Raw genomic sequence first — 15,741 nt, forward strand, 5'->3', positions numbered from 1 at the left:
CCTGCTGAAGGCTTTGGCCATCAATGCCTCTGAGGTAAGATGATGTGTTTTGTGTTTGTTCAGCGGTGAATGTCCTTTCCTTCCTTATTTTCTAAATACATGTTACTTACTTGTGCTTATTTACCTGTGCATGCAGTTCAACTTCCAGCTTGTGATTTGCAACTGATGTTAATTTTCATTTAAATTCTTGTTCGCACTGGGGGTGATGCTGGTTGCTGAGAATATAAACATCTAGAGCAGAAATTCTAAAATACATGACAGACTTCTTGCCTCCCAAAACCTATATTATCAGCAGTGGCTCCAAGGAATCTAATCCTCGTGTTTTGGCAACATTTTCATCTAAAACAGAGATCTGTAATGCTGTCAGCATTGTATCTTGATTTTTAAAACCCTTAAAGTAGCACGTATGTCACCGAGATCTTTGGCTGTATAGACATCTTTCTGTGCCACTTGACTTTTTACCTGTACTGTTTTACTTGTCCCTAGATTTCATCTATATACCTAGAGAAAAAGCTATGTTCTAGTTGTTTGGTGACTTTACTTTCAACCATAGATTCAAAACAGGTTTTTGTATTTCTGAATGGTAATGTTATAAACACTTTATAGGTTGTCACCTATGGCATGTAGAAAGTTTCTGTATAAACTGTTCAAACTACTGGACTGGCCAGAACAATTGTGAAAAGGAGGTGGGGGGGTGTGGCAGGGGACACCTTTTCTCTAGCAAATAATTTTGGTCTTACATTTGAGATGCTTCAGTAAGAAGTTCAAGTGAGTTTTTCTTGTGCTTCTATCTCTGTAGTTAGATAAACAGAGGGCTTAAACCTGCTGGGCCACCGGTCACCTAGCACATAAAAAAAGCTAAAAACAATAAGCTTTTTCAATATAGCATTCAGGAACAATTTTGCAATTGTTGTAAAGGAATCTAGCCTATTTGGCTGGCAGGTAAGAATGCAAAAAGGAACTATAGGAAGAACTATGCTTGAATGATGTGCCTTAAGAAGAACACTTGAAAGCACAGCCTTGGAGGGGAGGAGCCTAGGGATCCTTAGGACCGTGCTGTGTGAGTAGGGCTTTTCTTCAAAAATATTGGTGAGTCCTACCTCATTACAATAATGCCTGCTCCTGTTTTTTTCAGGCATTCTCAGTCCTGTAATACCTATTGTATCAAAAAATCTGGCAGGAGATTTTGTACTTGAATAGTATTTCCTGGAATGTAATGGAAAGTAAATACAAATTAAAATGAATTACAGCTACAGGGGGTGAAGGATGTGCTATACTAGCAAAAGCTTTAAAAAAAAAAAAAATCCTGTTGGTCAGGTGGCACCTTTTTCTGAATGGTGTTTAATAATACAAGCTAAGATGAGTTTGAAAAACCTTAAGCTATTGATCAGTCTCCACATTTTCAGATAATGAATGTAAAATTATTTCAGTGGAAAAAATGACTGCTAAATTACAATGTTATAGTCATTATTCTAGCGTTATACCGTTAATTGCAGCAAATTACTTTGTGTAAGTGAAAGACTTTTGAGTCAACAAACAAAATGTAATGCTTTACTATGTGCCAGTATTAAAGTGCTAATTAAATTCTACCCAGTGAAAAAGGTGTTTATAATTTGTACTTTAAAAAAAAAAATACATATTTTAGGAAGACTAGCCAAAAGCAGTGGACAAAAATATTAAGCTTTATAAAGAATTGAAAGTAAACATAAATGCATACCCCTAAGCTAGTGTGACATTGGTGTTTTCAGTAACCTAGTTCTGCTCAAGTAAATCCTGAACACTTGACAAATGAAATGCATCTGTCCTGCTAGAATGCTAGTAATGTTTTTACGTTTTTGCTGACTTTTAATCATTCTAAAATGTCTTCAAGCATTTCAATTTAGTTCTCTGCTACTCTGTGCAGTAAGCATTATGTTTATGATGGGTTATAAGTAAATATTTAACGGTTCATTTCAGCTTGCGTGTATTTAACAGCTGTTTTTCATCGTAGGAAGATGGAATCCTGAACACAACCTTATGTCAAAACAGCTTTCGTTTAGCACCAATGCATCAACATGTTAGTTCTCCATTCTAAGAATAGGCAGTCCCTATTTAAGAAGTTTTCTAAATTCTTTCCAGCCAAATTTGGGAGGGTGTGGATTGACAGGGGGTTTTCCTAGTTGGCTTCAATTTTAAACAGTGAACATATTTATGCTGGGGTATATTGCTTTTCTTTTTGCAGCCCCTGACTTTTTTGAGCCTAGGAAATGCATATCTGGCTCTGAACAACATTAGTGGAGCCCTGCAGGCCTTCAGACATGCGCTGGATTTGACGACCAAGTGCTTGGAGTGTGAAAGCAGCCTGAAGATGATCCGCTGTTTGCAGTTTTATCCTTTTCTGTACAACATCACCTCTTCTGTGTGCAGTGGTAAGCAACTGCTGAAACATGGACCACAAGTGAAATAGTGTCTATTTGCCTTGGGTGTTGCACCTGAAATTCATGATTACTCTGCTTTTTTTCCAAGGATCCTCCCTTTTGTTTTATAGTGCTTTCTCCTTATAAGGACCAAGGTTGAGACACTGCTTTTAATGGAAAAGTTACGGTCCATTAAGAAGTGGTTGTGGATGACTTCTTAAATATCTAGAGGGCTGCGACTGAGTGCAAATTACTTCCTGAGTGTGTCAGTAATACCTTAACAGCCTCACCGATATCTCTTACTGGTAAATGAGGAATGCTGGATTCAGTATTCATGGAAGTGCACAGCTACTACTGCTAGGGTACTCAACAGCCCCTTTGTACATCCCTTCAAATTTTACAGTCAGATGGATATGTTTTCTTAAAGCTGAAGAATTTGGTGAAGAGCAGTTCAGTTTTAATCCATATTCTTTCAGTGTGTTCAGTACTTTCGATGTAATTTTCTAGTCTTCAGTCTTTACAGAATAGACTATATTGTGTCAACATTATTTTGTTTATATGGGGTCTGTGGTCACTGCTCTTAACCGTCCAAAAATCTGTAAGAAGAATGACTTTGAACCCAATCTCTCCCCAAAAAATATTTTAAAATATTTGAGATAGAATGCTTTATAGTCCTTAGTGGCTACTTGTGGGAAGAAAAAAAAAAACCCAATAATAGCTTTTGGAGATCAATTCTTTCATTTCAGTGAATCCCACTGAATATTTCAAGTATTTTGTCTGTACTTTCATATGGCAATCGTGAAGAACATTTATGAATATATTTTATAATCCCTTCTCTTTCAAATTGTTACTAAGTTATCTTTCCATCTAATCTTTCCTTTGTTTTTAAATTAAAACCTCACATGAGAGAAATGTTTTTGATTTTCAGTATTGCTAGGGCTTCCTCTGAATTTTTTTTTTTTTTAATTCCCTCTCCAGTGGAAAGACATGGAGAAACCTCCTCTGATTTAGCATCTAGAACTATGCTATCTAAACATAGAGTAGAGGCCATCATATCTCCTGGTACAGTATGGATGATGCCATTGTAGGTGAAATTCCAGGACTATGCCATTAGAATAGTACTATTTTTTATGGCCTTATGCATTTTTGCTCTGACTGACAGCATATCAGTTGTGCAGAGAAATGAATGCTGTTTGGCTCAATGTAGTGTAGTAAGTGGTATTGTGGCCCAACTGATGGGTGTCTTGCTGACTTCCATAATGTCAACTCTTACACTGGTACCTTTCATTGAATCTCTTAACATCAGACTGCCCTTCTTTTAAAAATCCCGACAGATACCATAAGCAGTAGTGGAACTTGCACATTTCATCACAAGAGACACTTCTGGAAAAAAAATTCAATGTTGGTTTACTTTTTATTAAGATCTTCTTTAAAAGTGGCTGTAACTCAAAAGGTTAAAGTTGTTCCAGTCAAACCTTACTGATAGCTACTCTATTTTGAAGTTAAGCAGAAAGTAATTTAAAGGTATACTCACAGAACTGAGATAGTAACGGGCAATGGCCGTGTTTGAACACCAAAGTGATCTTTTACATCTTTCTTTTCTTTTGTATGCTTTTGTTCCTTAAACTTGTCGTAATACTTAAAAATATACTCCTCTAGTTTGGCTCATTCTTGGCTGCTGTTTGCATTGATGCCTGATCCAGGGCGTTCATTCTGAGGTCAACTATTACTCCATATACTGTTTAGGAAGTTTGTGTTTCTTGAATGTGAAGAGAAACCCATATCAAAAGTGTTTATGAGAAGAGTGTTACCTTTCCTTTTTTGCTAGCTTGGCCACAGGTTAACAAAGTGAGTGTGGATATATTCATCTGGTACATCGGGGTTGTTTTTGTTTAAGGAATCTGTGAAGCTGCAAAATCAAGAGAGCTGAATATGCCGTAGCATGTTAATTTGCTCATTATATTTCAGTATTGCAGCATTTAAGTATTTTACTCTATATTTATATTTTTGCCTTTTTCTGGGACTCTTCCTGTCTTAATATTTCTTTCTTTCTCATTTCTATTTATAATATCCTTTAGGTCGTCTTTTGTCTGAGTGCAAGAAACCTGAAAGTATGAACCTGACGAATAGTGTAAATGTTCTTTGTACATTCTTGTGCAGAGTGTAAAATAAACATACTGGTTAATTCAACCTTGATGATGATTTGTGGTTTAAGTCAAAACTCAGAATTCAAAAATAGAAAGGTAGATTTGCCTATCTTATTTTCACAAGGTTTGGGGAAATATTTTTTTCCCCACTGTAAACTTCAACTGACTTGAGAGGAACCTTGACAGGCTGTATGAAAGTGAGGTTAAGTCTCCAAAACCAGAATTATTTCAAGAATGCGTGCCCAGAAATCACACTTCACACTTAGAAGTATCCTGAAATTTTGGGATTCTTTTGTTCATCCTTCAGTCCAAAGAAAACAATTGAAAAGAGATTGTAAGTTTGAATTTTGAGCTTATATACGTAATGCAATTGTATATACAATTATTCAACCACCACGTAGAACCTAAAAAATGCAAACTGTATTTAGATGCTAATATTTAACATTACCTGTTGCACTTGCGGCATTTGTTAAAATGTTAATATCATGTGGACTTACAAGATTCATAAAGCAACATAATCTGCTCTTGTTTGGCTCCATGGCAGACTGGAAGGCACATTTTGATGACAAGGTGCAAACTGAACCCTGCTTTCCCACACCTTTCTGAATGGGACTTTAGGTATAGGGCTAATGCAGCACATTTGTAAATACATGGATCAAATGTATGCTTGACAATCCCAGTATCACTGGATTGTTACTTCAGGAGGAGATTTTCACAGCCTTTCAGGTCATGTGTTGCTGCTTGGGGACATCTGATATTGAATTTAGTTTGTCCTCTTGTTATTATGCACTTGATGGCATGTCATAACTATTCGTATCCTTTAAGATGGCTATTTTATGCTGAAAAATTTACCAAGAAATTGGAGTGACAAATGTTGTCTCTTGTTTAATATCTTGTTCTGATAAGCATTCATTCAGTATTTCTGAAAGTAACAGCAGTAGGGCTGCCTGTGCTTTGGGTTGTAGGCCCATGTGATAGCTGTGTTTTTGCTTCGCCTGTCAAAAGCCTCTATTCACGAGAACTGAACTAGCTAACGAGTCATGGAGTTCCTTGCTCTGCTGCCGTGAGCCATTGGCAGAATCCAACAAATGGTCAGTGGGACTTATATGCTAGCATGGGATGGAATATGGGATCAAAAATCTGAATTTAGAGTCTGATTTTTGATTACAGTATGTGCCTGGTGTATGTTTCAAATAGGTGAAATGGGAATTTTCTCAAGCATGTTGGGACGTTTGCTGTTAGCGTAGGACTTTGGAAGTGTGATAAACTAATGCTGACTTGTTGGATGCTTATATGCTCGTGCCTGTACTGCTGCTTGGCACTTTTTTTTTTCCTAAGTTACCTCTGTTCTAGATAGAAATTTATATTTCAAACCCAAGTCACTTCATGCATGTGAGAAGAGGAATTAAAAACCTCAGACCAACGCTTTTCTATTTAACTTCTGCCTCCTATATTGAAGTTTATATAAATGTTTCTTTTCATTGTAAAAGGATTTCTAAACCTGCAAAGGTTTTTGGTGGGTTTTTTCTTATGGAGGAGGTGTGTGAAGTGTCCAAAATTTAGTACAGCTATGTCACCCGTGACAGGTATTTTAGGCAGCTGCAGGAGTTCAGTTATTTGCAGCTAATATGGATACTATACAGCAACAGTGCTGCAGTGCTACATATGCCTCCATCACTTGGACCAACAAGCCCACATATGGCCTTATTCCCAAATAACTGAGAAAATGGTCGGAAGACTTAATTGTTATGGGATTATCCTGTGGTGGTCCTTCTAGAGGTGACTTGGCAGTGTTAAGGCTGTTGCTACTGAGTTACTGGCAAGTCAGTTCCTGAAGCATGTTAAGTAGCAGAAACTTTATGTTGCTTGACAGATACCTAAGCAGCTGTACCTGACACACAAATAACAGGACCAAGAGACTTGCATAACAAGTGTAAAAAGCTTAATGTGAAAAACATGGTCAACTCTCAGAGCTGCAGAAATGAGATGCTTTGGCTTTGTGCTGCTTGTTAAGCTAGTAGAGAAAGCCAGCATTATTTTTGTCTGATATTGAAATGGTGCATTGCCAGGATTTGTTTTGCACACCTTTATTACTTTGCAAAAAATTGCAAGTAGCTTTTATCATGTGATAAGGTCTGTAGAGGAATATCCAACTAACGCCTAAGGGATTGTTCCTGTGGCACTTCATTGGCTGATGTGAACATTCAGATGTTGTCAAACCTTATTAAAAAGGTTACAATATACTGGAAGCATATTTTTAGTGTGATGGTCAGCTGGCCATTGAAACATGCTGATTTGTTAATTCCTGTTGCATAGGACTTTTCCTTGTGTGTAAACAGAATTGCTGCTTGGACAAGCAGAAGTCATATGTACTCAAAATATTTTTATCTGACTGTAAGCATCTACCTCTGACTGACAGTTCCAATTCGTTATGAGCTCATGCACTTCACATTCTTTTAGACAAGATCAAAATTCAAAATCTTAAACTTTATTAATAGACTGATGGTATTCAAAACATGAAAGACAACTTGTTTCAAGCTTCAAGTTTCTGTAGTCTCACTGTCTTTCATTACTTGGCAGGATAGTGCTTTTACAAAAAGCTTTGTGCTGCTCTGGTCAAAGTAGAGGCAGTGTGAGTACATTATGAATGTATGTGCATGCCATCAAGATATCTGAATGCTTTTATGTAGTGAGTGTGTATGCTTATGAAAGCAATGCATACTTCCTTACTTTATGACTTAGTTCTGTAATGTATACAGCAGTAGCTTAATGATCTGCTTTAAGTATGATTTTAGTGCCCTCTCGTGGTACAAATACCTTATACCACATGAAATCAAAAGTCTTGTTTTATTTCATCTACTTTCTTTTAAAATAAAACATGGAGAAAAGGTATTTGATCTTTAAGTGTATGGATTTTCCTTTGTCCCCCAGCACTTAAGTTCTTACAAAGTTAATAAGCTTAGACCTTTAAGCAAATTGACCTGAAGAGGAGAGGTTGACCTGAAAGGAGAGTCTCTGCTTGAAACTCTAATAGTAAGCTTATGGACAGATTAAGTAACTTGCTTAAATCAACATCACAGTTTAAGCTTCTGACTCTAACTTGACAGCTTCAATCACTTCAAGTTCCCTATAGTGATTTCAGACACACAAACACTAAGCAAAAGCATTGCATACATTTTCTTTACAATAGTGTGTTAAAACATAGAGATGTAAAATACTTTACATTTTAAATGCATCTTTCACTTACTTAGTGATCCCCTACAAGCTATGACTGGCTTGATAGTCCCAGCAAGGGGCTGCTAAATTTTGCTTCCATTTGCTATAGCATGAGGTTCTTTTAGACATTTTTATCATAATAGCATCTTAGTTTCCTCCTTCTCAAGCTGCTGCATCTTGTTCTTCCAAGGAATGCTCATCACTTACAGTGTTAATAGATGGAAAGAAGGGATGTTTACTCTTGGGGCAAAGGGTGTTGAGCTTAGCTCAGAATTTAATCTTGTTTTAGTTGAAGCAGAAGGCCAGGATCTATACCAATTGTATGGGGTTCTGAACTGAACACTACTGTATGTTTAAAATTCAGCTTTTTCTTTCTTTGACTTGCGCATCATGTAAAGGCAGAATTCTTGAGTGCTCCCAAGCCTTATTTAGACTACCACAAATGTTCGTACTCTTATTTGTCTGACTATATTAATGAAAGACATGGGATCTGAGACCGTTCATTTCTCTGTTGCTTTTACTTTCTCTCTCCATTGCCTTATGGGAAAGTTCATCTGTGTAAACAGAATAGTCAACCCCAGTAGGGTTTTTAAACAAGCAGAGTTCTATGAAGCACGCGAACAGCTTGTTGGAGCTCTTAGAAACACATCATGGCAAATGTTTGCGTTATCATTTAATAGTAGCATAGAGAAAGTAGGTTCTGTCTTAAACAGTAGCAATTCTAAAATCAGTGTTATCACTTTAAGTTAAATACTCGGTTGCTCATTTCTACCCCCTACACGCACATGCGTGCACCCGCGTGCCTACTGTTCACCCTGCAAGTTCCACCTGGGATCCAAAAATCGTTAGATTCTTTCTCCCTCGAGCATCTCTGGCAACAGAGATTATATGGTGTCAGTCCATCTGAAAGATCTGTTGGTGCTGCACAAGTGGAATCTAGGTCGCTGTGTTTGGGCTTTGCAGTGCTAAAGGAGTAAGAGGACGTTAAATTGTACTTGTGTAGAATGAAAACATCTTACTGAATGCAGGCAGGTGGGAGATACGGAGAATGAGGACTGCTTTTTGTCCTTTTGGAGGCAGACATCCCTAGGGGGTGGGGGTGTCAGGAAATGTCAGACATGCCTCTGACTGGGACGTCCTGGAGAAATCTTATGTGAGAATTTGCTCTGTGGGAATAACGTGACCCAATTATTCTTTCAGTTTTATGCTACTGTTTCTGCACCACTAGCCCAGCGAGGGAAGAAGCAGTTGCTACCGTCCACCTTTGCTGCAATAATCATGGCATTCCTAGAATTTTAGTGCTGTGATCTGGAAGATAGTTGACCAGACACAGGCTTTTTGGTATTTTTTACTATTGATTTGGTGCCTGCTGTATAAATCAGATCTTTCCCTGAAAAGTCTTTGTCTAGTGTCTCTCGGGTGGCTGAAGGAAGTTGAAAATGAAGGACCTCGCCCTGATAGTGCCATGCCAAGCTCACTTTGAAACCTGTCTTTCCTTTCTGAGCTTCATGTATTTTTCTTCTCAAAACTGGGCCGAGATGTATAGATTGAGATTCTTAAATTTAAAAACCAAAGAATATGGTACTATGTTAAACATGGCATTTTTAACTACACCAGTATCCAAAGGCTGTATACCCACTGCTCATGCACATTGCTTCCAAGCTACTCCTTGCTGGAAAGCCGTTATGTATCTTAAAGGCTTCTGTAACCAGCAAACAAAGCGTGCTGTCTTAAGTATATCTCTGTTGCTCAAATGTCATTCTCTTTTGCATTTGTTAAACACATTAATGGGTGAATTTGGTCTGCAGCTTCTTTTTATGCTAACGTTAGGTGATTTCTTTACATCGTGCAAAGTCTGTCTGGCTAGCTTACGTACTTACTCTGCTTATCTACAGCATGACAGTGTACCTAACAACTTCTCCCAACAGTCATCAGTCTCGCTTTGCATCATGCTCTGTTAAGAATGGTATGCCTGCAATATTTAGTGTTCTGTATTCATTCTGTCTTTTCCCAGGATCAGAAGGCCACAGGCTAGCAGAGGAGGGAGAAGAAAGTCATGGCCTCAGCTGCAGGAGTAACTGAGGAAATGGGGATAGCATGGTGGAAGGGAATTTAGAATTGTAGGAGAGTTCGTTTACCAATGCAAAACTACTAATATATGAAGGAAAAGCAGTACAGTATTAAACTAAATATAATATGACATTTCCCATTTTTATCTGCCTTTATAGTGCAAATGATTCTTCATGATATGTTATCTGGATCCTTCGGTTACTTCAGCATAACTACATGCTCATGTCGTAGGAGGAGGATCGTCAGGGGTTAGAGTGGAAGGGAAAAAGTTCTCTTTCCAACTAAATTTTTCAAAACCTGATACCTTCAGTTATCAGACGTATCAACATTTCTCTGCAATGTTTTTGGTGCTTTTTTTGTGATAGGAATGTAGAGAAAATGATACACATTTGCTACTGTCTGTGTCTTCATCTCTTTTTAGGAGGCTGCTTTTGCCAGTGGCAGTTTCTTGCACGTAGCTGCTAAAAATTCTTACAGAACCTGAATAGTGTGCACTGCCTAGAGCTGGACCTTTTTAAACAGGTCCAACAACTGCCTATGTTCAACAGCCTTTTTAGGAGGAATAGTAATTCCCCAGCTACATCTCCAGGAAGATGTAGTTGCACAAACAACTTCATAGTAAAGCTGTACAGGCTGAATTAGTGAGTTGGTTAAAGCATGCTTGGAAGAGAAAGAACATGTGGTCCCCACGTATGGTAGAACTGACAATGTGCAGTTTAGTGCCATTAACAACTTGCCAAGACCTTGAAGTCTGTATCCACTTGGCTTAAATCTGAGAACTTGTAAAGTGGTGATGTGTAGCCTCAGCCTGTAATGAGTCATGTTGAGATTGTCTCAAAGCAGCATGCAATGCCATGTGCTCAGATTAAAACGAGCACTGCATGCTGAGCCATGGAGTGCCAGGCACTTAACTACCCCTGATCTGTCTACTTTATTGATTTGTTTTTTCCTTTTAAGGTTGGTTGCCTGGTTCATGTGAGTTTGCGTTGTACTTTGACTGTCCTCAAAGCTTTAAATCTATCATCTGTTCTGGCTACTAGTGACTGAAACTAGGACAATTCAAAGTTTCCCTGGAGGAAGAGATTGATGCTTCTTGAATGCAGCAGTTTTGGGGAGAAGGGACGTTATTCCAAAAATTCCTAGTCTTTCTGCAGGCACTGTTATATAGCTTTGTACTATGCTGGCAGCGTGAGGAGAGTTATTTTCCCGCTGAATCCTAAACTAGGGTGGTTGGCAGTATTCTTGTCAAACTTAACCTTCTGCAGGTATTCCTCACCTGGCCTCAAGAAGAGGCCAATCCAGTTCTTGTTCATCACTCCCCCAAAATCAGGATTGATTTTTTTTATCTTATTTACAGCAACAACTCTGCTTCTTCATGGAATTGTGTAAAATGTGGCCTGTCGGACAAACTGCTAAGCACTTAAAAGCTATCTTAGATTAATAAGGGGCATACCTACCTGACCAGTTAACACATCGTTTTGCTATTTGAGTGTGTCAGTGTCTCTGCTTTGATCTCCGTTTAGGAGAAAGATTGCATGGATATCTATCCCAAACAAATCTGTAAATTGTCATTGATCAAGTCTGACTATTAATCTGCTCTTGTTGAGCAGTATAACCTAGTGAAGAGATACACAGATAAGCATAAATACAGCCTATAAAAAATATTTTCTTAAAATAAAAAATATGAAATCAGGTCCCCGTAGAATACTGTTTAAATTCCAATATGGTGCAAACCTTACAGACGGAGTGGTAGTCAAAAGACACACACGTAAGGCCATTACTTGGCTTTATAGTGTCAACCCTGTATGTTGAGAGAAGTGGAAAGCTAACAGTAGCTCATAATGGGGTTAGTTAACTGTTGTAGAGTTCAACTACGTGATGCCATTTCTCATGAGTGGGTTGTTACTCTTGTACTTAAAGTCCCTTTTAAACTTGAGTTCGTAGGTATCGTAGGATCTAACAATATTTAACGTTTAGCATAAGATGTATGTAGCTTATGATGGAGGAAAGATTAGAAAGAGCAAAACAAATGCAGGCCACTGTTGCCTTTGCTTATGCTAGTGATCCTTAAACTAAGAATTTCCATGGCTTAATCAGGAAAAGATTTCAGAAGTGTGTTGTGTGCAGGGAACTAAATATTAGTCATTCGATATTCATAGCATACATTATACTGTGATCTACTGTGGGTGAGTGTTTATTGTTAAGGAATTAATAAGTAACTATTTTCTTACCTGACAGTAAAAAAAAAAAATATCTGGCACATAGGAGAAGTCACTGAGGACAAGCCTTTGTCTTCAGAACTTACATGTGCTTGTTTCTCTTGCTTTCTTTCCCCAAAGCAAAAAAAAAAAAAAAATCAAGCTATTCTTGAGGCACAGCCTGAAATTCAGACTGGAGTGCTACTTACCTTCCTACTCTATATGTAGGACCAGAGTCCCCCGAAAGAGACATTTTCTAGTCTTTTATCCACTGACAGGATTGGAGAGTTTAAATTTACATGTTTAGCTGTTTCTATGGTTTGGGCCCTATTCCCAGGCATCGTAGAGCAAGTTCTGGCTTCTAGATGTGTGTCATAAAAAAAACAAGCTCCTGTTTTAGTGGGTGGTGAGGAAGGAGGAGAGTGAAGGCTTTAGGTAGTCAACCTCTTTGATTTTCGGCTCCCTGTTTTTAACTATGGAAGAGGTGTTGGGGGGGAGGGTTGACATTTTCTACTCTGTTATAAAGTAGCCTACTGAATTCTTCAAGATGTTTTGCATGCATGTCCCTTATTAGACTGCATTGTGTTCTAATTTAAATAGGTTTGTCTTCCTCTTTAAATTTTTTTCCATGTTTTATTTATCACTTCTTTATATTTCATAAGGAGAATTTGTGTGTCTGTTCATCAGGGACTGGTCTGTTATGTAATGGTGAGGTATTTCTCTCACTTAATATGAACAAGAAATCGGGTTACATATTGTTGGCATTTGTATGTTTTGAAAGGTTTAATCAGAACTGCTGTAATGAGACAAATAGATAATCTTTATAGCTAAGCAAATTTAGAGGCATCTTATGGCTACAAATTAGATTTAAAAACTATTTCCCTATGAGTGAGAACAGTTGTTTTGCTATATAATCCTCTTAATTGAAAACATGTTGTTGGAATAAATAATAAAAAAGAAAGAACTTTTGTATGCTTCATTTTGTGTGCTTGAGTCTAAATTTTGACCACATAAATCATCATCCTGTTTTTTGCTGTGCATCAAACCAAAGCTTGTTATGTAGCGCACTCTTCTGACTACTTGATTTTGAGCATGCCTCTCATCATCTTTGAAGAACGGCCCCTGACCACTCATGTAAGGGTGGAATTTAGAGAAGAGGTAGGAATTTATGAAAATCAACTTTTAAAATACTTCATGCTGCTTTTCATTATTTGTTCTCCATACTTAGTTTTTATTTTTCAGTTAACAGTATGTCCTGTCCTTTGAAAATGTTTATTTTTGTCCTGTAACTTCCAGTTTTGCAAAGGAGGGTTTATATTAAAGGAAAAAGCTGAAAATGAACAGTGTTTCAGTGTGGGGAGAAAACACACCAAAAGCTTAGTCCAAATTTTGGGCACTACACTCATCATTCTCTGCCAGTACCCGTATTGATACTTAACTTGAAATACTTGACCAGAGAGAGAACTTAGTATAATACTCTCTGTCCTTCGTTATTCCAGAATAGTAGCTATGATGATATGTGGGTAGTAGATCCTTTTTTTTTTTTTTTTTTTTTTTAAGTGATTTATCCAGTATGGTACCACTGTAAAGGTACTGGAGGTACACTTGTGTTACTGTTATGGAGCCTAGTCATGCCTTCTTGAAACTAATAGTGATACTGTTGTGTTAGAGCAAGACTGACCGCTGGGTGGGCTGTTTGACTTTTCAAGTCTGCAACAAGGCTCCGAACAATTTTATGCTTCTGCAGATGTAGGTTGCCCATCTGCTTTGTATCTTTTCTGGGTCCTATAGTACACAGTGAATATGTGGTAGGACTTGTGTATTTCTCTTCAGTTAAATATAGACCTATCAAACATTCACAGGTCAGTATTGCATAGCCAGGTAATTGTAGTTAAGAACTTCTACTTTTCTTCTCCCTTTACTTCTGTCATGGTTTAACCTCAGTCGGCAACTGAGCACCACGCAGCTGCTCGCTCACTCCCCGCCCCCCGCAGTGGGATGGGGGAGGGAATTGGAAAAGCACAAGTGAGAAAAACTCGTGGGTTGAGATAAAAACAGTTTAATAATTGAAATAAAATAATAATATGATAATAATAATACACAAAGCAAGTGATGCACAGTATAATTGCTCACCACCCGCCGACCGATGCCCAGCCACTCCCCAAGCAGCGGCCCCCCCAGCCAGTTTTCCCCAGTTTATGTACTGAGCATGACGTCCCATGGTATGGAATGTCCCTTTGGCCAGTTTGGCTGTGCCCCCTCCCCGCTTCTTGTGCACCTGCAGCCTTCTCAGTTGGTCGAGCATGGGAAGCTAAAAAGTCCTTGGCTAGTGTAAGCATTACCTAGCAACAACTAAAACATGGGTGCGTTATCAACTTTGTTCTCATCCTAAATCCAAAACACAGCACTGTACCAGCTACTAGGAAGGAAATTAACTCTATCCCTGCTGAAACCAGGACAACTTCCCTGCTCCATTTGTCACTTTGTTGATCATTTTCCACTAAAAATAAACTGAGAATGTTTTGGTTTTGTTTTGGTTTTTTTTTTTACACTTGTGTGTGTGGAAAGCACCAAATTTTCTTTGGTATTGCTTCTGGAGCACAATGCTGTCTTGCAGTTCAGCAGTTAGGACTTGTGACCTTTCTGTAATGTTTTTGATGACAATCCTGTTCAGTCATAAGTGGTTTGCAGTTTCTGCTTTCAAAGCTCAATCATGGGATTCATTTTGAAGTATGAATATGTATTTTTTTCAGGAAAACAGTAAGAAAAGGAATGCATGAATTTTAGAGCAAAATCTTAATAGAACCATGTTAATTTATAGTTAAGGTGAGCAGAGCAGCAATAGGTGCTAAAGGTAGGTCTCTTCTCTAGTTACTGCTCATCCTATTGCTTTTAAAATGCATCTCAGAGTAACTGGCATGGATTTTTTTCCCTTAACAAATGTTTTGCAATCCAATATCTGTTCATATGTGATTGGAATAACATGGTTGCTGTTAATGGCTCACGAGATCTTTAGGAAATTATCATGTTCACCTTGAAACATAAAGGTAATTTGGGTATGCAGTGTGTTAATCACCAGTGTTAACATTGCCGTGAAAGTCAAAGCTCATGTTTTATATTTGTCTGAAGGATGGCCTCTCAAACAGCATTTCCCCATAACACTCCCCTGGCTTGTTAATGTCATATTGCGGTGAAGTCACCATGGTGTAGAAAGTAAGCAGTTCTTCAGGTGCTAGTTTGGCCCAAATTTTGATGACTGAGATCCCAGTAGTTTTAGGTGCACAAAAGGGTTCTGGTAGGTGAGTTCATTCATTCCAGATTATTTTTGGAAACCCTGGTAAACTATATTGCCTGTGACACGAAGCACTGAACAAGACTTGTTCTATAAAAGTGATGGGTGAAAATATGCTGGTTTTCAGTTTAATTTCTATACTGGATATATTTTAGCCTAATTCTAAATATGCAGTGTCACCCAAGCAGGGAGCACCCCTAAAGTTTTCACATGACCTAAGAGCAGCATTAATTGTTACACATTTTCGTGTGTAAAGTGGTAATACACCACCCCCTTTGACTTGTATCTCTCTGCATCTGTGTAAGTAGTGACTAGCAAAAATAAAAAGGAGACTGTTTATTGATGCACTGCTCCTGAAACGTCTGTGGATGAGGCTATTCATCCGTGTGCAGGGATTAAAAACTATTTCCATTAAGCTCAGT

At 38.1% G+C, this 15,741-nt stretch overlaps 1 protein-coding gene across 1 annotated transcript in view; it reads left to right on the plus strand.

Annotated features, from left to right (window-relative positions):
- The window catches only part of TTC17 (tetratricopeptide repeat domain 17), a 48,259-nt gene that overhangs the window by 13,719 nt on the left and 18,799 nt on the right, over window positions 1-15,741 (plus strand). The window contains exons 14-15 of the mRNA XM_009329685.1: window positions 1-34; window positions 2,222-2,408. The exon at window positions 1-34 is cut by the window's left edge and continues 203 nt beyond it. Coding sequence (XP_009327960.1) covers window positions 1-34; window positions 2,222-2,408 — 221 coding nt within the window. The remainder of the gene's footprint in view (window positions 35-2,221; window positions 2,409-15,741) is intronic.

The sequence above is a fragment of the Pygoscelis adeliae genome, unplaced genomic scaffold, assembly GCF_000699105.1.
Source record: "Pygoscelis adeliae isolate BGI_AS28 unplaced genomic scaffold, ASM69910v1 Scaffold117, whole genome shotgun sequence".
NCBI classification, from domain to species: Eukaryota; Metazoa; Chordata; class Aves; order Sphenisciformes; family Spheniscidae; genus Pygoscelis; species Pygoscelis adeliae.